At 41.9% G+C, this 22298-nt stretch overlaps 1 protein-coding gene across 8 annotated transcripts in view; it reads left to right on the forward strand.

The window, feature by feature from the left end:
* Positions 1-12579, forward strand: part of RAPGEF6 (Rap guanine nucleotide exchange factor 6) — a 113976-nt gene extending 101397 nt beyond the window's left edge. For 6 of the 8 annotated variants that reach the window (XM_071758310.1, XM_071758311.1, XM_071758312.1 and 3 more), the window contains 5 exons: positions 697-810; positions 2398-2623; positions 3334-3845; positions 6532-6843; positions 8456-12579. In XM_071758310.1, the coding sequence (XP_071614411.1) occupies positions 697-810; positions 2398-2623; positions 3334-3845; positions 6532-6843; positions 8456-8481 (1190 nt within the window). In that variant the 3' untranslated portion in view covers positions 8482-12579. The remainder of the gene's footprint in view (positions 1-696; positions 811-2397; positions 2624-3333; positions 3846-6531; positions 6844-8455) is intronic. The other 2 variants (XM_071758314.1, XM_071758317.1) reach the window with 1 other exon arrangement.
* The last annotated feature ends 9719 nt before the right edge of the window (positions 12580-22298 follow it).

Genomic DNA, 22298 nt, shown 5'->3' on the forward strand with positions numbered 1-22298 from the left:
CCAGTGTGGTCAGTGTTGGATGGTGTAAGGTGTTTTTCCCTCCCTTCTGTGCTGCTTTTCCCTCACTGACAACCCAAAGCCACTGGAGTAGCATGGCATAGCATGGGGGCTCACTGCATCTTCTCCCCTCTTTCAGGGGGAGGTGATGCTGGTCTGTCCACTTCTGCCTTCACAAGATACTCTTGCCTTAAGGAGAATGCCACTTCTTTTGCTTCAACACATCATCTGTCTGAGAAGCTTCATTACTTGGGTTGCCAACCCCAGCCCCACTGAGGTTTTTGAGCCTTGCTTAGAAACATGTTATTTTTGTTAACTTTCATCTGGTTCTTTTGAAAAGAATGTGTTTTTTCTTTGGGATTACTTCATTCATTCAGACTTGCTTTCGGTGTATTTTTAGCACTGATCTGATTTGATTGAGGTGACCCATACCCTGTTGTATGTGGAGTGCTAACAGCTCATTGAACTAAAATTAGGTGCTTCACAGACAGCAGGAAAGACTTTTTAGGCATGAACCACGTTGCACTTAATCTTACAAGTCATTTTCTTTTGATGAGCTACCTTTTGAGCTTCTTTTTTTTCCACCCCAGCGTTACGCAGACAGAATTGAAGAAAAAAAAAAAAAAGCTTGAAAATCAGGACAGTCTCTTTGCTGTTATTTATCTCCTCACTTACCAAGATCTCTGTTCTTTATTGTAGTTGGTAACATCCAGAGGTCGGATAACTGTGGTCAGATGAATCTCTCTGGCTCTTCCTCATCCCTTGCCAGTGAAGCCAGCAACAAGAACAGTGGACCACGCAGCTATGGAATAGGTGGGGCTTATTTGCAGAAGCAAATCCAGATGATTTGCAAAGCAAGATACAGATCTGACCTGAGTGGAAAGGGAGAAGGAGAGGATGAGAGTGAAAAGGCAGAAGTTGAGCACGAGCACAGGAAAACGAAGGGCCCCCTCTTTAGAAGACTTAGGGAAAGAAGCTTCTCCAGGGAGAGAACAGCTTTTCCTGCCAAAAGGGAAGCAGAGCACATGGAAGCCTCAGAAGGGAGTGAAAAGGAAAAGGAGAAAGACAGTGATTCTCTGAGTACAGCAAGTATCTATAGCAACAGCAATCTCTGGCCATCTTACTGCCTGTGCATCAAGCCTAGGAGGAGAAGGAAGACTTTATAATGCAGTTTTGGAAGAAAGACTCTGATGTCCTCTCTGTGTCAAATACGATTTTATCCAAGTTATTTTAGCATTATTCATGTCTGTGTTCAAGCTGTTTCATGTGCTTCCCTTCCAGATATTTGTGTCAGTTATTTATAGCTAATCACCCAGACAGTGCAGTGGAGACAATCAGGTGAAGTTTAGAAAATCAAGGAACAGGTACAGTGGCAGTTCTGTTACTTAGTGTTTTGCAAACGTCAATTTTAACAGTAAGTTCTGCAACATTCTCTTAATTCTACTCTAGATAGTCCCTCATCTGATGTCACTTGGGTGCTCACTTGCAGCATTGGCCTATATTTGTATTGGTCACATATTTTTGTGACTTACACTTGGTTGTTTTATGAACACATGTTGTTATTTTAATGACTCAGTGTTCAGGTAGTGTTAATCTCTTTAATGAAGATGTGTCCTTTGGTTCTCCAAATCTTTGAAGCTCTTAAAGAAGAGCACCTTATTAAGAACCACTCTGAGAAGGTTTTGTACTGTAGTGTTAAATTTTGAGGAGTCCATTAGACAAAGTAGAAGAAAATAAAATATTAACTATTGCCCAAGGAAAAGAAACGGAAATTTAATTTTAAAAGTGCTGGCCTTAAATATAATTTTTTCATTAATAAGGATCAGTTCTGTAGTTTGATAATATTGATGTTTGATTTGCTCTTAAAGTCCTAGAGCAATAATCAAGCAGTGAAATTTCTCAAATTCCAAGCTATGTGCTCACTGGAGTGTATACCAGAGGTATATCCAGATGATGTGTCATCTGATGACTTTTTTTACAGACTTCATGGCATCTTCATGGCAGTTTTCTGTATTAAGTTGTGTGTCCCACTGCCCTGGCTTTTACACTGCCTGGTCATTTCACATTTTCATTTAATTGAAATTAATGAGGGCTTGAAAAACTGAGGAGACCTCATCTGTCCCCCCACAATTCATGCTGCAGCAGTTGATCCTATTTGTTCAGGTTAAACTTTATGGTCTGGAGAGTAGCAGAGTTGCAGGCAGGTTATTGGTATCACCAGACTTGGGTTAATAGAATGTAGTGCTAGATGCTAAAAGCTTTAGGACCCTAAAATCTTTAGGGGACTGATTGTAGGCCAAGAGGCTTTGATTATTTTTTTTCTTTAAAATATCCTTGCTGAAATATGTGTGTCAATACTTCTGCTCTTTTACCAAGATTTTCCCTTCTCTTTTTCTTCAGGCTACGCCCTCATCCCTTCCACAAAATCTGACAACTTCTCTGACTCCAGTCACAGTGAGATTTCATCCAGGTCCAGCATCGTGAGCAACTGCTCTGTGGACTCCATGTCAGCTGCTCTGCAGGATGAGAGGAGTTTGTCCCAGTCTCTTATTGTGGTGGATTCAGGAGGAGCAGAGAGAAAAGAGCATCCTCAGCCACTGGCTGATTATGGCCAGCCATGCCCAGGGTGAGATGCAACTGGTTCTGGTTGGGTTTGGTGTGCTGGTGTCAGAAGGGACAAGAAAGCTTTGATCAGGACACACAGTTAGGAGCTTTGCTGTGGTTATTAAGCTCTTGCTAGAAGCTGGAGTTTAATACTGGCTGCTCTGTATGGGAAGAGCCTGTTTTTCCAAGAAACTTGTGTTTCTTTTGTGGGAACAGCTTGGTGGGGTCAGATGGTCATCTTGCAGGAGACTGAAAATGTGTTAAAAGCTAGGATGATACTTAAATTATAGCAGGAGAGAGAGGAGCAAAGCAGGATATTACCAAGTCTCTGAGTCAGATGTACCAGTCACTTTAGGTTCTCTATTGTGATTTTTAAGGATTTTTATTGCCATTTGTTGCAGCAGGGAGACTGCAGGCTTCCTGCCACTGTCTTCTTGGGAGTTTCCACACAAGAGGTGGTGTTATTTGAGCAGAGTGACAGCTTTTCCTGGGATGTCACTTTGAACTGGAAGATTTTGCTTTTGTTTTTACTAGACATTAGCCTCAATCTGTAAGATTTAATGTGTGGGAGTCTTCTTGGGATAGAATCTGCTGTGGGTTCAATTTGATGGGAGATGTTTGTTACATTTATAGGCTCGTCCCTGAAGCGATATAATTGTCTCTGAGTATTTCCCTCTCATTTCAAAGGCTTATAAGAAACTTTTTCTGCTTTCTGTTGCTTTCAAATGTTAGCTGGTCAATCACCAGGCCTGCTCTCATCAGAGGGATGGCTTTCACCTCCTCCATGAGCAACGAGGAGATCTCCCACGAGCACATCACAGTGGAGGCAGCAGACAGCGGCCGGGGAAGCTGGACTTCATGCTCAAGTAGTTCCCATGACAACTTCCAGAACATCCCAAACCAGAAGAGCTGGGATCTCCTCAATTCTTACCGGCACACCCAGCTGGATGGACCTATAGCTGAAGTGGATCCCACAAGCTGTTACTCTGAGGAAGGTTATTTGTATTCTGAAGCCTTTTCCAAAGCCAACAGGCAGTCGAAAGCCAGCGTGGAGCTGGATCAGTCTCGGCAGAGCTGGGCCTCCTCCAGCTCCCTGTCTGACACCTATGAAACAAACTATGGGACAATAAAACGGAGGGGGCTGGAGAACTCTGCAGCAGAGCAGACAGAGGTTTTGGACTCTAAACCAGGGGCTGATACAACTTACAAAACTGTTACTTCAAGTACAGAAAAAGGCCTGATAGGTAAGCCGAGCCAACAGCGTTATGGAAGCTTCTACATCTGGTTTTCATTTTGATATTAAGATGTTAAGAAATGACATCAGCAGGTCTGGGGCCTGGATGGCATGTTAAATGCAGCTTCACATGTGGTTTTCATCAGAACATTACACCAGACTCTGTGTTTTCAAGCTGCCTTCTTTTGCATTAGGAAACCAGGAATAATAAACCAGCACACTTCCCAGTCACTGTGTGGAGAAGTCTTCATGAAAATGTCAGGCAGTTGCTTTCAGTAGTATGATTTTTTTTTTTTTTTTTTTTAAATTATTTTGGAAAGACTCAGTGCTGTTGGTGTTCCTCTGGCAAGGAACAATGAATGTAGCTTCTTCAAGTCCATATAATACAGACTTGCCATGAACTTGAGAGGGAAGAGCAGTTCTGAGTGGTACAGAGCATTCCTGAGGCACCTTCCATCCACAGGGCTTTGGTCTCTGAAAGCTGAAGGGCAAAACAGATTCCCTTCCTAGTTTTGCCATGTTGAATTGCTATTTATTTGGCTATATAACTGCAGTTTGGCTATATATGAAAAGAGAAGAACTTATAAAATGTCTTCTCAAAGATGCATAGATCTACCAAGCAAAATTATCGTTCATTTTTCCAGTGAGTGTAGGCAGCCAGAACTAAAGGAACTGGGTTAGAAGCAAGACAAAACATGGAGTACAAAGCTTTCTAGACTGCAAGTCAGGTGCAGATGAAATGCAATTTAATTACTGTGTAGATTGCTAGAGGCATTTAGGTTATCAAAGGTAATTGCCTGAATAAACATCACAGGTAGGCTGGAGGTCCTGGTTTGCATTCCTCCTCCTTGGTTAAGTTTTCTCCAAAACCCAGGGCAGGGTAAAAGAGAGCTGGAAGGGTGCTGCCTACATACTGATGCCAGAATCCATAAAAATGGTGGCTTCATGACTTCATGAGCATCTCTTCCTTCTGCAGCATCCAACATTTCTTCCTGCAACCTTTGCTTTGCCAGCAGAGAAGGTCTGGAATGATAATAAACCATTGCTGGGCATCCAAAGGGAAAAGCTTTTCCATTACTTTTGCCTCTAGTGGACATCAGAATCAAAACTGTTGCCTTTTAGTTACATTTCCCTTAACCATGCTGTAGAATTTCACCCTCTTTTCTTAACAAAGTGAATATTTGAGTAGTCAGCCACTGGGGAAGGGAGAGAGTTCCTTGGAAAAGGGTTTTGGAAGCCCTGAGGCTGTGGGTGGGTGACAGAAGTTAGGGACATTTAATCAAGTGCTTTTAGAATGTTTTATTTGGAGAGAATTTATGAAATATTAGGAATTTGAACTTTACAAAGGGCACATTGTTTCTACTTTTGTTATTACACTAGATATTAGCTTTAGGGAGCCTGAAGCTTTCTCCTTTCAAGGAGAGTGTACCCACCCACCTCAGTCCTCCTGCAAAACCAACAAAGACCAAAGGTGGGAGCTTGCTTGGAGGATCCAGCCCTTCCCCATCCCTTCAGGGAGAAGAAAACCTCCTTTTCTTCCTCTCCTTTCTCCCAGTTCAACACGAGTTAAATGAAAAGGATTCCTATGAAGCAGCAGTCTCATCCTCCACCTATGCCCACATCTCCTCTGCTAAACCCCAGACTCTGTGAATTCAGTTTTATTTTCCTCCCAGCCCAAGCACAAATCAAGGCCATCACATATGAACCAGTTCTTGTTCTTGCTGCCACCACCCAGAACCTCCCAAGGCCACCTCACAACAAGAAATACACTTTTATTTTTCACCCTTTCACATTCTTATAAGATAAGAAAATGTTACAGCTGCTGAAAGAAATGAAAACTGTAATAATGAGCATGCACTGTTCATGTTCAGAATGTATCCACAAGAAGAATGCAAATTCACACAACTAACAGATTTTAAAAATTACCCTTGCTTTGTAACTCTCCTGTTGCAACACGTACATGGAAAAAGCCCAATTTAACATGCACATCAGCCCCAGACCTGGGGGTGGGTGGGAAGGGAGGGAACTTACAGAAAGTTAAGCTTTGGTTTGAGAGCCATCTGACCTGAACTGCTGATGGAACAGGGAGGGAAACTATAGATGTGAGAAGTCAATGTTTGCTCTTAGAAAATGCAAAATAAAAATGCAGTTTGCTTCCTAGAGGCAGTTTTATGTGGTACATGAAATGAAATTTCATGTAGGACAGGGGGATTTTTTTTTCCCCTCCTTATAGCATAGCTCATGGGATGATTTAATGTCTTATTGCACATCAGTTGATACAGTGATAATTTATTATAAGTGAAATAATAAGGATGTTAAGGCCCTGATGGGTGATGAAGTGGATGTTGTTCGGTTCTGGCGAGCACAGCAACTGCAAGCTGAGTGTAGAGGAGCTTCAAGTCCTGTTTCCACTCGATTGGCACCATGCCCAATGAGTTCATGGGTTCTGTTGCTACTCTGACTTCTTAAAAGAAGCAGGAAACAGAAATGGGAGCATGAAATGAGCTGCTGCTGTCGTTATAACCAGTGTTTTCTGCATCGGCGTTTTCGTTATCAGTTTCTGTTTTGCCATAGTAACATTTCATGATTTATTTTTAATTTTTTTTTTCTTTTTTTTTTTTTTTTTTTTTTTTGGTAACGTTTTTTCCTTTTTGTTTCCTTCCTTTAACATTTCCATTGCTTATTTCTTGTGCCAGTGTACTGTGTCACCTCACCTAAGAAGGACGATAGGTATAGGGAGCCACCGCCCACCCCTCCGGGATATTTGGGGATTTCTTTAGCCGACATAAAAGAAGGATCGCCCCACCACCCACACCTAAAACCTCCAGACTATAGTGTGGCAGTGCAGAGGTCAAAGATGCTTCCCAGTGACCTCTCTAGACTTTCATCAGCTCCTCCTGGTAGTGACCTGGTGGCCTCTATCTCCTCGAAGATGCCTCAGTGGCATAGTCGGCAGCCGTCCAGCCCCAAGCTAGCAGACATGCCTGACGCAGATAGTGAAGAGGATGGTATGTGCAACCCCTGCCTTGGTTAGATGTTAAGTGAACTGCTGTGTGAATCCTGGTCTGTGCAGTGTTTTACCTCACTGGGCTTTTTCTTGGGGGTCATTCTTGGAGATTAACAGTTTGGGTTAATCTTGGAACAGGCAGAAGTTGCGTTACGCGTGCGTCCAGGAGTGCATGTGTGCAGCACAAAAGAATGCCCTCCCTGGGGAAAAAGCATGTTGACACCGAGCAGACTTGAAATTATATATAAATAAATATATATAAATATTCCTACGAATCTCCCCAAGCACAACTGAGATACTTGAGAGCATGTAGATACAATGTTATCTTTGGTTTTCTTTAAAATCTCTCCCCTCTTGGTGGTGATGTGGACTTGAAGGGACACTGTCAGGCTAGAAACTACATCCAGAAAAACTCCAGCTCTCTGGGTCACTGAACTGATGTCCTGCTGGTTTAGGCTGACATCAGGATGATGACCCAAAACACCTGTTTTGGATTTGGTGGAGCATTGTAGAACCCTTAACCCATTTCATATTTGTATTCTCAGGAGCATTAAGCTCCCTTAATTCCTCAGCAGAGATTTCTGGAGGCTGGGGTTTAAAATACTGTACAATTAACAGAGAATTTCTCTTCTTCTGTGAAAAATGCATTTAAAAAAACCTGATTTCCCAGCCCAACTTGGCCTGACAGTGTCTTCTCTTCCAGTTCAATTCCTCATGATTTTGTTTGAAGCAACAGCCAGTGCTGCTGAGCACAGCATCTTTCAGTGACCAAAATGCAAGAGGTTGTTGGGGTTTTTTTTGTTTTCTTGAAAAAGCCTGCTCTTACATTGTGTCAAAATTAAGGGAATTTCTCCTTTATTTCTCCTTTTATCTGCTGATTTGCTTTCAATACCTGTGCACTGATGTGATCCCTCTGGACCCTTTGTTAGTGAACTCTTTTTAATTAGGATGTTGTGGTCATTTCCTTCAATTTTGGTCTGGCTTAAAGTGAGCATGGATTTAGATTAAAACCATGTCTGATGCAAAATGATCCTATCTTGGCCCTTTAAAATATGTAAACAGTGTTTAACATATATATTAATACTGCAGTTCAAACTCATGGTAAAGTTGCCCAGCATTAATTCAGTTGTGGTATTAAATGTTTTTGATATAAAAAGAAGGAAGTAATTGCTTCAAACATTTTAATCTGAACTGTTTTCTAAACTAAATTTAACCATACACTTTTAGACACGCTGCTTTTACTATTTTTTGAAGTGCCTGGTTAATTTTACTTGGGATACAAAGCTCACTGCATGTTGGAAAGTAATTTCCTGGCTTTTTCTCCCCAGTCAGCAGCTTTGGGGCTATTGGGAGCTGCATGCTATTAACTTCTGGAGGATCTGAGATTCTCTGTTTTGCAGACCAGCTTGATTTGTGTATCCATACCTCAGCCTGCTTGAGGATTTGTTAAATGGTGATACTGAATATCTTGTGGTCAAGCATTTGGGACATGGAATTAGTGAAACCCTCCCAGAACCTCTGTAACCAACCCCCGGGTGCTGCTCCTGAGTCTGAGGCCGGGGACTGATGATGAAAACACTGACTGGAGTTCTTTTTTCTCTCTTTTTTTGCAGAAGATGAACAAGTATCAGCAGTCTAAGCCTCGGGTTATTTCTGTCAAACCACTTCACAAAGGATGTGGGGAGAAGGACCAGACAATTCTGTTAGCAAATGCTAACACCTTGCTGCTACTAAACCTCAGATTTTTGCATTGCCTCTTGTCATGGATGAGGTGGAACGGGTTGGATCACATCTCTCTCCCTTCCTTTCACTCTGCCACCACCTAAGAAAAGCTACTTCTGCCTGTGAAATACAGAACTGTTCTCAAGGAGGTCTGGAGCCCAGCACTGGTGTTGTCTGGGGATGGCTTCGTGCATTTGAGAGGACCCCTTGTCACCACCACTCAGAATTTGGAAGTGTTCTTCTCCACCATCCCATAGAACCCTTGGGTAGTTTTCCATCATTGTTGTTTTCTACATGAGCATTACAAGTCTAAGAGTGTTATTTTATGAACTTGGAAAAAAAAAAAAATATATATATATATCAAAATGTCAGCAAAAGCAAAGGACGTTGCTGAAGTATCAGAAAATAATTTATTAATTTAATTTTTTTTTTTTAATGGGAATTTCCTTTATTTGTGTTGGCAGTGCTCTGGCTGGCTAAATGCTTAGTCACATGTGATAGTAAACCAGCTACACCTAAACTGCTGTGCTCTCAAAGTAGACACAAAATTAGGAATTGCATTGATTTTAGAGTGGCTTTCAGTGAAATATAAATAGAGCACAAAACCCTGCTTGGCTGCTGCTCCCCTTCTACCCAAACCCAGCAAAACTCCTCCACCCTGGAAGGATTTTTGGAAATTTTGTAGCTTGCAGCCAACTAAGTGATGGTTGGTGCTCTCCTCCCCTGGCAGGTGAGTGCAGTGGAGGAGCCAGAGCTTTTGGGGAGCTGTTGGAGGAGTTGGAAGCTTCCCCCAAAAAAGCCTGAAGCAGATTTTGCCCTGCAGAGCTCAGCATGCAAAGTGTGTTGCTGGAAACCAAAACTTCAACTCGTGTGTTGTGGGATTTCAGATCATCCCACACCTTCTGGCCTCTTACCAGAGATGCACAGGATTTAGGGTGCAAGGTTATCTTAAAAAAAAAATAAATAAAAAAATCAGAATTAATGATAGATCACCTTCATTTAACAGTAAAATTTGTGCAGCTGAATATTTAATGCCATAATGCTTTATGTAAGGTTATAATGTGTTTTGTGAGGGGTGAAAAAAAAAACCTTGTTGCCTTCAACTGGAAGATACAGATGATCTCAAAACATGTTTAAATCCCAGATAAAACTCCCAAGGGTGTTGATGCCAGTGACAGTTCTGCCCTACAGCCAACCAGTATTAACATGTGATCCTCCAGTTTGACTGTGGTCAAAGAACTGGGTTGATTTTGCTTAGCCAGCCAGAGCTCAGAGGGGTAAAACTGGAAATACCTGCAGTTTCTTTCTTCTTTCTTCCTTTTAGCCCGTGATGCCCCATTCTAGTGTTAAAATTGGACATGAATGTGTGAATATGTATTTAAACATTTAATTGTAAATCTTCGTTGTGATGTTTACAGCCTAAGCTAGAAAGATGTTTGTCATTTTTTACAGTGCCTCAGAAATGATTTCTCTCTCCATAGTTGTGAAAAGCTTTAAGGGTTTGGTTTTTTTGGGTTTTTTTTTTGAGTTTTTCCTGGATGTGTGCAGGGGGGTGCAGGGTGAATGCAGCATTTTCTGAAAACTACACAAGTACCAAAAAACAACCCAAAAGCCTTTGATGTGCTTTTCCTGTGGCAGCTTGGAACTGATGACCCAGCTTGGGTCTGCATTCAGAGTGGTGCCAGGTTCAAGATTTCTGGGTGGCTGGGACTTGACCCATCCTGATTTTGGGATTGGGAAGGCAGAAAGGAGCAGGAATGCTGAGGAAGGGAATCCTCACTCCTAAGTAAGTAGTTGGCTGGATGAATTTTTGGCACAGGTATCTGAAGAGCCAAATGGTTGGGGGGAAAAAAAAAATAATTAAAAATCAGCCGTGGTATATCCATAATAAATACATTTTGCTTTTTTGAGGCCTTAATATGAATTTAATGAACCTGCACAGGCCTTAATGAATCAAGATTAATGTCAGTGTCAAAGCAATGCAAGGCAGAGTGATTCTTTGCAGCCTGTGGAATGCTGACAATTGATGCTTCTGTGGGATGGAAATCCCAGTCCCAGCAATCCCACCATCAGCTGCAGTTGTTTGGTGACTTCTCCATGGAACATGCAATGGGCTTGGTGTTTCATCAGCAAAACTCATCTTGTGTTGTGCCAGGTCAGTTGAATCCCACAGTTCCCCTCCCCTCAGCTGCTGAGCTGGGGTTTATTTTTCAGCCTGTTGAACAAAAGTACATAAGGGATGAAGGGCTGTTAGGAAAGAGACATCCTTTTTCCCCCAAAAAACCCTGTCTTGGAGGATGTGGGGAGGCTCTTCCAGGGGTCAGGGTCTCCTCTGGCAGCTTGGGAAGAGCAGTTGAAGAAATCACCCATCCACCCGTGGTGTTCACACATCAACAGCATCCATCTGTCCCACAGGGCTTTTCAGGAGACTTTTTTGGAGTCCAAAAAGTCCAAAAAACTTTATTGGAGTGAGTGAAAAGTCTTCACTGATCATCTTTTCCTACTATATCCAATACAGCTGGTGTAAATAAATAATGCATAAAGTACAGACAAATGAGCTCTCCTCCTTTTTGCTTCTCCTGCCTCTCACAGTGTGGCTTCTCTGCTGCTCCCTGCTGGGATTTTCTTTTTCTTGGTTTTTAAACACCTGATCACATTGATCAGGGCCCCTAGCCAAATGTAGTGTGTCTGGTATGGATTTGAAGAGACATTATCCCTTTTTTCAGTCATCCAGGTGGAATGAAGGGTGGTGCTCAGAGAAGTCTCCTGGATCCCCTGTTCCTGACTTGGTGCCCCAGTTAAAATGCCTCCCATCACCTCCTCCCACTGCAGGAGCTCAGGTTGCTCACTTGCTGCTTGATGTTTGCTCTGGACTTGTGGATGAAGGATGTGTTGGAGCTGGCTGTGAATTAACCCTGCAGGATTTCTTGAGGCTTCATAAATCCTAAACTTCCAGCTGGCTCCCAAAAGAGCAGTGAGGCTTCCAGGTTGGAGTTAGAAAATCTCCGAGGTCCTTTCCAACCTGGGCCATTCTGTGATCCTGTGAATTGGCCTCTCCAGTTGCAGAAGGGGAAAAAATGAGCTGGCTGAGGATGGGTTTCACCCAGCAAATACCCAAAAAAATCAGGGCCAGGGGGTGGCTGCAGGTGTTTGAAGTTTTAGCAGCGTGGCTAAAACTTCAGGTTTTTGTTTGCAGAGAGCATCCTCCTGCTCTGCTGCCTCCTTCCTCCTCCTTCCCAGGGGCTTTCAGAGGTGAGTGAAGCTTCCCTGGGAAGTGGGCAGAGTGGGGATGGGATGCCCTGGGGGCTGCCTGCACCCCCCTGAGCCTCTCTGGGGTGCCCCTTTCAGAAGGCACCTTGGTGGCATCAGGCTGGAACCTTTCATCCCCTCCCAAGTCCTTCCCTGGACTTGGGGAAGCACCAACCTCCCACTGGAGTTTTTATAAAATATTAGGCTTAGAATTTCTTTTTTTTTTTTTTTTTTTTTTTTTCAAAACTAAAACCTGCCACTGCCTTTGCAAAAGCTGCAGAAAAAAGGGATACTTTCTCTTTAGAAAAGCTTTACACATTATATTTTAGAGTGCTTGTACAGAGGGAAATCCACCTTGAAGTCCCCACCCAGCTTTTGGCTTCTGTTGTGCTTCTCATTGGTTTTTTTTTTTTTTTTTTTTTTCTTTATTTTTGATATACCTGGAATGCAGTTTAGCTTGGTATTAATGAAATTCTAAATATGTGAGCATATTGGCAAAACTGCACAGATGTAATGATATTCCAATAGCAATTGTACTGCACAAGTCAGTGATTGTAAAGTATTCTGTAACAAGCAATGTTTGTCTCCTATTTTTTGATACCTCTTACACTTATGTCTTTTAGAAAGACAGTGCCTCTGTATGCTTTTTGTATTTTTACTGAGTGATTGTAAATATTTGTTATATTTTTGGTTAAGAGAATGTTTAAAAGTACTGTTTATTATCCAATCTATTAATATGTTGGAATCAATAAACAACCTACATATATTCACTGTTGCCAGCAGATCTTTTCTAGCCCAGGAGGTGGAACCTGGAGCCAGGGGAAGCCTGGCAGGAATTTTCCTCACCTCCAGGCTGGGTGAGGAGCAGCCAGAGAGTGATTTGTGTCCTTGCAGGGAGTGATGGAGCCTCTGGCTTTGGCTTTCCCCACTTTTCCATGATGTGGAGCAGCTGGAGGAGCATCTCAGGTGGAGCCCTTGGCGTGCCTGGAGGAGGTGTTGGGGACAACCATCTTCAGAGCAGGCTTTGCTCAGGGGCTGGGTGGCTTTGGTCTTTGTCCCCTTGGCTCTGCAGTGGCCTTGGGGACATGGGAACAAGGGGCTGGCCCAGGAGGGGACAGAGCCCACTGGTCCCAGCATCCTCCTGAGGGTGGGGGGATGCTGGAAAAGGAGCCACCAAACCTTAGGGAGCAGCACCCACTGCTGGGTGCCTCGTTCCTCTGTGATCCCCTCACCATCCTCCTGCTTCTCCAAGCCCCCCAGGAGCACTTTGTCACTTTGTCACCCTTCCTCCTGCCACCTCTCTGCCTGCAGAGCCCCTTCCCTCCTTCCCTTCATCCTCCTGCATCTCCAGGATGGAGCCTTGGGGTGGGAGGGTGAAACATGGGGAAGCACCTTGGGGACACCAAGAGCCAGAGGGCCCTGCAGGGAGGATTTGCTGGCAGGGACAGAGTCTCCAATCTTCACCTTCTCATCTCCCTGGGTCCCTCTGGGTCACCCAGAACCAGAACCAGCCCCAGCCCCAGCTGAGCCCTGATGCAGAGATGCCACTGGGCTGCATTCCTCACCTTCAGGCTGCCAAACCCTGGGAACTGGGAAGGAAAAAAAAATAAAAACATGCAGGGAGTAAATGTGGACTCACAGAGGTGAAAAATATTTTTTTTTGGGTTTTTTTCTTCGTTTTTCTAGAGTGGCCCTGGGCACCCCCAGCACTGTGCTGGGGTGAGGGGAGCAGGATGGGTGCTGGGACCTCCCAATTTCTGACTTCATTTTCCCTCTGTCTGGGAACAACAGGTGAGGCACACACAGTTTCTGCTTGGCTTCCCCAGTCCAAAAAATACCATTTTATTTTTTTTCTCCCTCCTCTGCAGCCCCTTTTCTGCCAGCAAGGAGCTGAGCTTCATCTCCTTCACCATCTCATTTTCCTCCATTTGGACTTTTCTGCTCAGCTCTCTGATTTCAGGGGGTTCCTGGGAGCTTTGTTAGATTTCAGACATATTTTTTCAACTATTTTTTTTTACTGTTTCAAATTTATAAAATTGAAAAATTTATTATAAAATTGATAAACCCCCTGTTGCTTTTCTTTCTTTTTCTCTTTTTTTTTTTCTTTCTTTTTTCTTTTTTCTTTCTCTTTTTCTTTCTTTTTATTCTTTCTTTTTATTCTTTCTTTTTTTCTTTCTTTTTTTCTCTTATTTTTCTTTTTTTTCTTTTTCTTTCTTTTTTCTTTTTTCTTTCTCTTTTTCTTTCTTTTTTCTTTCTTTTCCCTTTCTTTTTCCTTTCTTTTTTCCTCCTTTTCTTCTTTCTTTCTTTCTTTTTATCCTTTCTTTTTTTCTTTCTTTTTATTCCTTCTTAATCTTTCTTTTCATTCTTTTTATTTTCTTTTTATTTTCTTTTCATTCCTTATTTTATTCCTTCTTATTCCTTCTTTTAATTCTTTCTTTTACTCGTTCTTTTTATTCTTTCTTTTTATTCTTTCTTTTTATTCTTTCTTTTTATTCTTTCTTTTTATTCTTTCTTTTTATTCTTCCTTTTTATTTTCTTTTTATTCTTTTTTATTCTTTCTTCTTTTCTTCTTTTTCTTTATTTCTTCTTTCTTTTCTTTCTTTCCTTTTTTCTTTCTTTTTTCTTTTTTTTCTTTCTTTTTCCTTTTTTCTTTTTTTTCCTTTTTTTCCCTTTTTTTTCCCAATGACCATTTTCCTGCCTCACCATCCTTCCCAGGCGAATTTAAAGGAGCTGCCACAAGAGGGCAGCATTCCCACGCTTTTGTCCACCCCTTTCCAAGGGAAAAAAAAAAGTGGGAAGGAAGCGAACCCCCCTTTTTATTTAACCTCCTCTCAGCTCTTTTTTTCTTTTTCCTTTTTTTCTTTTCTTTCTTTTCTTTCTTGTCTTTCTTGTCTTTCTTTTCTTTCTTTTCTTTCTTTTCTTTCTTTTCTTTCTTTTCTTTCTTTTCTTTCTTTTCTTTCTTCTCTTTCTTTTCTTTCTTTTCTTTCTTTTCTTTCTTTTCTTTCTTTTCTTTCTTGTCTTGCTGAGAGTTGCCTGGGAAAAGAGCCCAACCCCCCCCTGGCTCCAACCTCCTTTCAGGGAGTTGCAGAGAGTGATGAGGTCTCCCCTGAGCCTCCTCTTCTCCAGCCTCAACACCCCCAGCTCCCTCAGCCTCTCCTCACAGGAATTCTGCTGGATCCCTTCACCTCCTTTGGGCCTCCATCTCCTTCCTGATTTTTGGGGCCCAGAACTGGACACAGGACTCAAGCTGTGGCCTCCCCAGGGGCAGAATCCCTTCCCTGGGCCTGCTGGCCACACTCTTCCTCAGCCAGGATTCCATTGGGATTCTTGGCCACCTGGGCACACTGCTGGCTCATGGGCACCTTCCAGGTCCCTCTCTGCCCCTCTGTGCCCCGTGGAGCTCCCCATGGGGTTGTTGTGGCCAAAATTCGGGACCTGGCACTTGGAATGTTGAACCTCATCCCCTTGGGATCATCCCAACTCTCCAACCTCCTTTCAGGGAGTTGGAGAGAGTGATGAGGTCTCCCCTGAGCCTCCTCTTCTCCAGCCTCAACACCCCCAGCTCCCTCAGCCCTTCCTCACAGGACTTGTGCTGGATCCCTTCCCAGCCTCCTTGCTCTTCTCTGGACCTGCTCCAGCACCTCAATCTCCTTCCTGAGCTGAGGGGCCCAGAACTGGACACAGGACTCAAGCTGTGGCCTCCCCAGGGCTGAGCACAGGGGCAGAATCCCTTCCCTGGACCTGCTGGCCACGCTGTTCCTGAGCCAGCCCAGGATGCCATTGGCCTTCTTGGCCACCTGGGCACACTGCTGGCTCCTCTTCAGCTTCCTGGCAATCCAGACTCCCAGGTCCCTTTCTGCCACTCTGTGCCCAGCCTGGAGCTCCCCATGGGGTTGTTGTGTTGAACCTCATCCCCTTGGGATCAGCCCAACTCTCCAGTCTGTCCAGGTCCCTCTGCAGAGCCCTCCTGCCTTCCAGCTGGGAGATTTGAAAGTGGTGAAGGACCTGAGCAGCTTTTAAGGGTTTCGTTGCTATTCTTAGAGGAATAAGCCCTGGCTGGAGGCTGCAATCCTTTTACAGTGCAATATCTCCCCTGAGCTGCAGGGGCTTTGCTTGCCTTATGGACAGGATCTGCAGTAAAAGCTCCTTTTCCACTTAGGCCGATGCTATTTGCATCAGAGGGATGATATTTGATCTTTATCTGGGGTTGTTTTTGTGGTTTGGGGTTTTTTTTATCCCTCACAAGCCAAACCTTTTACTGTTCATGCAGCTCCTCTGAGCTGTGAAGCAGAAAGATCCCGTGGCACTGAGCTTGTGTCCAGCTCCCACGGGGTTGGTGACACTTTTATTCCAGGGGATGCTTTTAATTCAGTGGAGCTGAGTTTGTACATGGTTCCTCATCAAAAGGGATTGTAAAAAAAGACAAATATATGTTCTAGCCAGAGAACCAGTAAGCAGTGCAGCCCCTGAACTGGTTAAATGCTTGATGCACCTCGAGTTTCCTCTCTTTCTGTAGTTTGGGGTCTGTTTTTTTCTCATTTCTGTCCTTTTAAAAAAAAAGCTACTGGTGGGTTTGGAGCTTCAAATTGTTGTGTTTGGGAAGAGAATTTAAAATGTTTATTATTATTATTTACATCATTGTTACATCATTATTATTTACATCATTATTATTTACATCATTATTATTTACATCATTATTATATCATTATTATTTACATTGTTATTATTTACATTATCATTTATCACTGATAAACTTTTAGAATTTTAAAACTGCTTTTTGTAATTGCTTTTTTTGTAATTACAAAAAAAAATTTTGTAATTTTGTAATTGTTTGGGGTCTGTTTTTTTCTCATTTCTGTCCTTTTTAAAAAAAAAGCTACTGGTGGGTTCGGAGCTTCAAACTGTTGTTTTTGGGAAGAGAATTTAAAATGTTTACTGTTATTATTTACATCATTGTTACATCATTATTATTTACATCATTGTTACATCATTATTATTTACATCATTATTATATCATTATTATTTACATTATCATATTTATCACTGATAAACTTTTAGAATTTTAAAACTGCTTTTTGTAATTGCTTTTTTTGTCATTACAAAAAAAAATTTTGTAATTTTGTAATTGTTTGGGGTCTGTTTTTTTCTCATTTCTGTCCTTTTAAAAAAAGAGCTACTGGTGGGTTTGGAGCTTCAAATTGTTGTGTTTGGGAAGAGAATTTAAAATGTTTATTATTATTATTATTTACATCATTGTTACATCATTATTATTTACATCATTATTATTTACATCATTATTATTTACATCATTATTATTAACATCGTTATTATTTACATTATCATATTTATCACTGATAAACTTTTAGAATTTTAAAACTGCTTTTTGTAATTGCTTTTTTTGTAATTACAAAAAAAATTTTGTAATTTTGTAATTGTTTGGGGTCTGTTTTTTTCACATTTCTGTCCTTTTAAAAAAAAAGGCTACTGGTGGGTTTGGAGCTTCAAACTGTTGTTTTTGGGAAGAGAATTTAAAATGTTTATTATTATTATTTACATCATTGTTATATCATTATTATTTACATCATTATTATTTACATTATCATATTTATCACTGAGAAACTTTTAGAATTTTAAAACTGCTTTTTGTAATTGCTTTTTTTGTAATTACAAAAAAAAATTTTGTAATTTTGTAATTGTTTGGGGTCTGTTTTTTTCTCATTTCTGTCCTTTTAAAAAAAGAGCTACTGGTGGGTTTGGAGCTTCAAATTGTTGTGTTTGGGAAGAGAATTTAAAATGTTTACTATTATTATTTACATCATTGTTACATCATTATTATTTACATCATTATTATTTACATCATTATATCATTATTATTTACATTATCATATTTATCACTGATAAACTTTTAGAATTTTAAAACTGCTTTTTGTAATTGCTTTTTTTGTAATTACAAAAAAAAATTTTGTAATTTTGTAATTGTTTGGGGTCTGTTTTTTTCTCATTTCTGTCCTTTTAAAAAAAAAGCTACTGGTGGGTTTGGAGCTTCGAACTGTTGTTTTTGGGAAGAGAATTTAAAATGTTTACTATTATTATTTACATCATTGTTACATCATTATTATTTACATCATTATTATTTACATCATTATTATTTACATCATTATTATTTACATCATTACATCATTATTATTTACATTATCATATTTATCACTGATAAACTTTTAGAATTTTAAAACTGCTTTTTGTAATTGCTGGGAAGTGATGATTAAGGGAGATAATCAGGAGTTGGGTAGAGCTGAGAGGTGTCAGTCCTTGCAGCTGCTTTGGGCTGGGCCAGGGCCAGGGTTGTGGCAGGGGTAAAAGTGGCACAAAGTCATTGGAGTCTTTACAGGACAAACATTTTGGGAAGTGGCTCTGTGTCCCAGTGGTGGCTCTGCAAACACTTCTGCTCCCTTTGAAAGCTTGAGCAACACCTGAGAGGGTTGCTAAGCTGGCTGCAAGGTCAGAGGAAACTCCCTGCAAGAGTGTAAAAGAAATCACTCCACCAAAGCCCCAAACTAACCCTGATGCTGAAAGAAACAACAGCATAAAAGCCTGCAGGAAAAAGGGTTGGAGAGATAAATTGGGAAGGGATTTGTCCCTTTTTCCCCTTTGGAATATAAACATGTCTGAGCTCAGCAGTGGAAATGACTCTATTAAATCCATGTTGACTTTTGCCCTTGGGCTGTCTTTGAGCTGTGTCTGTGTGTATAATTTTATCCCTCAATACATATTTATTTTGGGGGGGTTCTTGCAGCTTTGGACTCGATGCCAGCTGCTTGAGGATGATTTTCCTGGCTGGTGACTCTCCAGCCTCACTTTTGCTGACTAACCAAGATGTAGCTTTGTCCCTTTCTTGTAGCCAGAGGGGGTTTTGCAGCTCTGGAGGGTTTTGTCATTTGTTTGGATGCTTTACCAGGGTGTTGTGCACCTGTACAATGTCAAATCCATACTGACCACAGCAGCATTTAATGGACTTCCTGGTGCCAATGGAGAGTCAATAACTCAAGATTTTAATTGCAGAACATGTCTTGGATGCTGGCTCACCTATGATTTTTTTTTCTATATCAAATAAACCCCTGCTCTTTGGATCAAAACAAGGATATTGTTTTCTCTGTGACCCAAAGAAAGAAAAAGAACATTATGAAATGCAGGGCTGTAAAATGTTCATTGGTCTGGAGAAGAAGCTCCCACCTGTTTCCTTTTCTGAGGATGATAAACCTTGACCAAAAAGGTCCAGTAACTCAGTTTTATAGGATAAAAAAAAAAAAAAAAAAGTGTTTGAAGATTCTCATTTGTGAGATCAGAAAGGAAAGGGCAAGGTAGAGGCAAAACCACTGATGGAAATTTAAACTCATCCTTATGAGTGCAAAATATCTCAATGCTGTGGGTTGCTCTTTGGGAGCTTTTGTGGAGTGGATTATTGATCCCCTACAACTCTTGATCATTCAGCAAAGGAATACAGAGCCTGAAATTCTCTCCCCTGATTTTCAGAGCAATCCTGGCAATTTATCAACCCAAGCCTGAAAATCCACAGGTTTAAATCTCACCAAATGGGTTTCTTGGGAGGCTGGAAAAGATCTCTAAGATCAAGTCCAACACCACCCTGCCCACTGAACCATATCCTGAGATGTGTACGTGTAAAGTGGGAGTGGTTTTAGAAAAAGATGACTTTTTTTTTGAGCCCTAAATCCAGCTGTTCAGCTGGCAGGTGGTTTGGGGTGTCTGACACCTTGGCAGGAGGCTGGCAGAGCCAGGGAGGCCAAAAGATGGCACTGTGCTTCTGTTTCACTCTCTGGCAAATTCCCTCTCCGGAGCCTCTCACAAAACCCTCATTTTCCCAAGGCTTTGCATACAGTGAAGTCCATTATTGTGAAGGCCAAATCGCTGCCAAAAAAGCCTTCAGCTAAAACGAAATATATATATCTGTATCTATCAACTAATAACATCATCCTGATGAAAAACCAGGGGCAAGGAGGGAGTTTTTCTCAGTTATTAAAGGTGATGTTTCTTACATTGTTGTGTTCAGCCCAAGAAGCAGCTTTGGAACCTCAGCTGCCTCCTTTGGAGTCTGGCAAAGAAAAGAATCTTTAACCCCCCTTGCTAATTTTTAAGGACAAGACTTTGCATGGCCCAAAAGTTGGGGTCACAGGTGGGTGCTGCCCCCCCTGGGTGGCTTCTGGTCCTCCTTGGGTGGGAGGGAGCATCCCCAGCCCTTGGGGGATCTCTCCTGTCAGCCCTTGACTTTAAAAAAATCCAGATATTAGCTGGAAAAAGAGGAGGAAAAAGTGAGAGGACCAGTGAGGAGGAAAAAGAGAGGAAACCAGGCACCAGGGTTGTTCTGGGAGATGCAGGGAGATGATTCCTGACCCTCTGGTCACTGTAAAATGTTTTTCTTTCTGCAGGGGGCAAGAGGCAGCCCCAGAGCTGGGGACCAACCCTCTGGCTCCTCACCTCTGGTTATCCAGCTCTGAACCTGATGAATTATTTAGGGTCAGAAGATGACTGAAACCTGTGTTACAGCTGCATTTTTTTTTTTTTTTTCACACCCCTTTCCCACGGAAGAAGTTGAGATGTGGAGTCTGTCTGGAGCTGCCTTGCCCAGAGCATCTGGGTGAGGTGAAGCCCCAGAAATGAGCTCTCAAGACAGTTTTAAAAATGAGATATAAAATGCTTTAAAAACCTATTTTCTTAATCCTTCAGGCTGCTGCTGAGTGGAATACTGGGATTTCTGGCTGTTTGTTACTTCCTCTTGACCCTCTCCTGCTGTCAGACCTTTTGGCAGTGTCCTGTCTGCTGGCTTGGGGACTTTTGGAGACCATCAATAGTTTTCTAAAGCTTTCAGCTGCTTCCCACCCCATCGTGCTGCTCCTGCCTGCTTTAATATTTCAGACCAAAACTCTGTGGTTGGAGGTATGGAAGCACTGGTGGAGGACTGGGATGGTCTGGTGGGGTGGGGTTTTTGGGAGAAGACCCTGGGATTGGGATGAACTCTGGGTTCCCTCCAGCCTGGCTGGGCTGGGTGAAGTCCTCCCTAGCCCAGCAGCCAGCTGGGGTAACTGGTGGCACAATTTCTGCCCAGTATAATGAACTGGAACTGCTTGTGGCATCCCAAGAAATGAAACTTGAAGGAGCAGAGGCTGAGGGATCCGGAGATGCTCCTGTCCCCCTGGGGAGGTCACTGCTTGCTTGCTTCACTGGAGGTGATAATGCAGATTTTTTTTTCCTTTTTTTTTTTTTTCTTTTTTTTTTCTTTTTTTTTTTTTTTTTTTTTTTTTTGTGATCTGGCAGCTTCTGAAAGGAGCTGGAAAGCTGCAGAAGAGCTGAGCAGCAGAGATGAAAGACGCCGGCAGCAGACGCCGAGGTGAGGACAAAGTTTATTTCATTAAGAAAATGCAGGAATAAAAGAATGGAGCTTTTCAGAGCAGCCTTGTTAGGAACTGGGGGAAATTAGTGACATTATGGTTTATTACGTTGCATTATGGTGAGGACAAAAAAACCCCTTCCTGCAGAATGCTTACAATAATGGCCAAAAAGGAACAGGAGAAATGCAAGGTGAAACTGTTTTCTCACTTCAATGCCACTTCCATGGAAGTGGGAGATCTCCCAGGTTTAGCTCATTTATTTAAACAGAAACCAGGGATTGTGCTGTCTGTGTTCAGCATCCAGATTTGAACACCTCAGGCAAAGACCTTGAGTGGTTCAACCACGATTCCCAGGAGTTCATTTGTGGGGCAGAGACTCACACACTCATTTTTTTCTTATTTTTTTTCTATTTTTTTTCTTATTTTTTCTCCACCCCTTGTTCTCTTCTCTTTTCTCTTCTCTTCTCTTCTCTTCTCTTCTCTTCTCTTCTCTTCTCTTCTCTTCTCTTCTCTTCTCTTCTCTTCTCTTCTCTTCTCTTCTCTTCTCTTCTCTTCTCTTCTCTTCTCTTCTCTTCTCTTCTCTTCTCTTCTCTTCTCTTCTCTTCTCTTCTCTTCTCTTCTCTTCTCTTCTCTTCTCTTCTCTTCTCTCTCTTCTCTTCCTCTTCTCTCCTCTCCTCTTATCCAAAAAGGGAAGGGAAGTCTCACACTTCAGGAGTTCCTGTTTGCAACAGGGAAGGAAATGAATGGTATAAAAAGCCTCAATATTCTGTGTGAAAGCTGCAAACTGCATTTTGCCTGGAGTGTTCTTTACCTTCCCTACCTGCTGACTGCTGAGAGTGAACCTGGGGACCACCAGCCTTAATAATAATAATAATAATAATAATAATAATAATAATAATAATAATAATAATAATAATAAATCCCAGAGAAGAAGTATTCCAGGTTGGTCTGAATTTCCCTGTCTGAGACAGCATAAAGACTTTGGTAACCTTTAACATTCTTTTCCTGTTGTTCATCCAAGGTGGAGGCTTGAAAAAAATCTCAGCTCTTGGAGTGTTTGGGCTCTTGGGAGCAGCCAGGGCAG

This window comes from Heliangelus exortis, chromosome 15 (assembly GCF_036169615.1).
Source record: "Heliangelus exortis chromosome 15, bHelExo1.hap1, whole genome shotgun sequence".
NCBI classification, from domain to species: Eukaryota; Metazoa; Chordata; class Aves; order Apodiformes; family Trochilidae; genus Heliangelus; species Heliangelus exortis.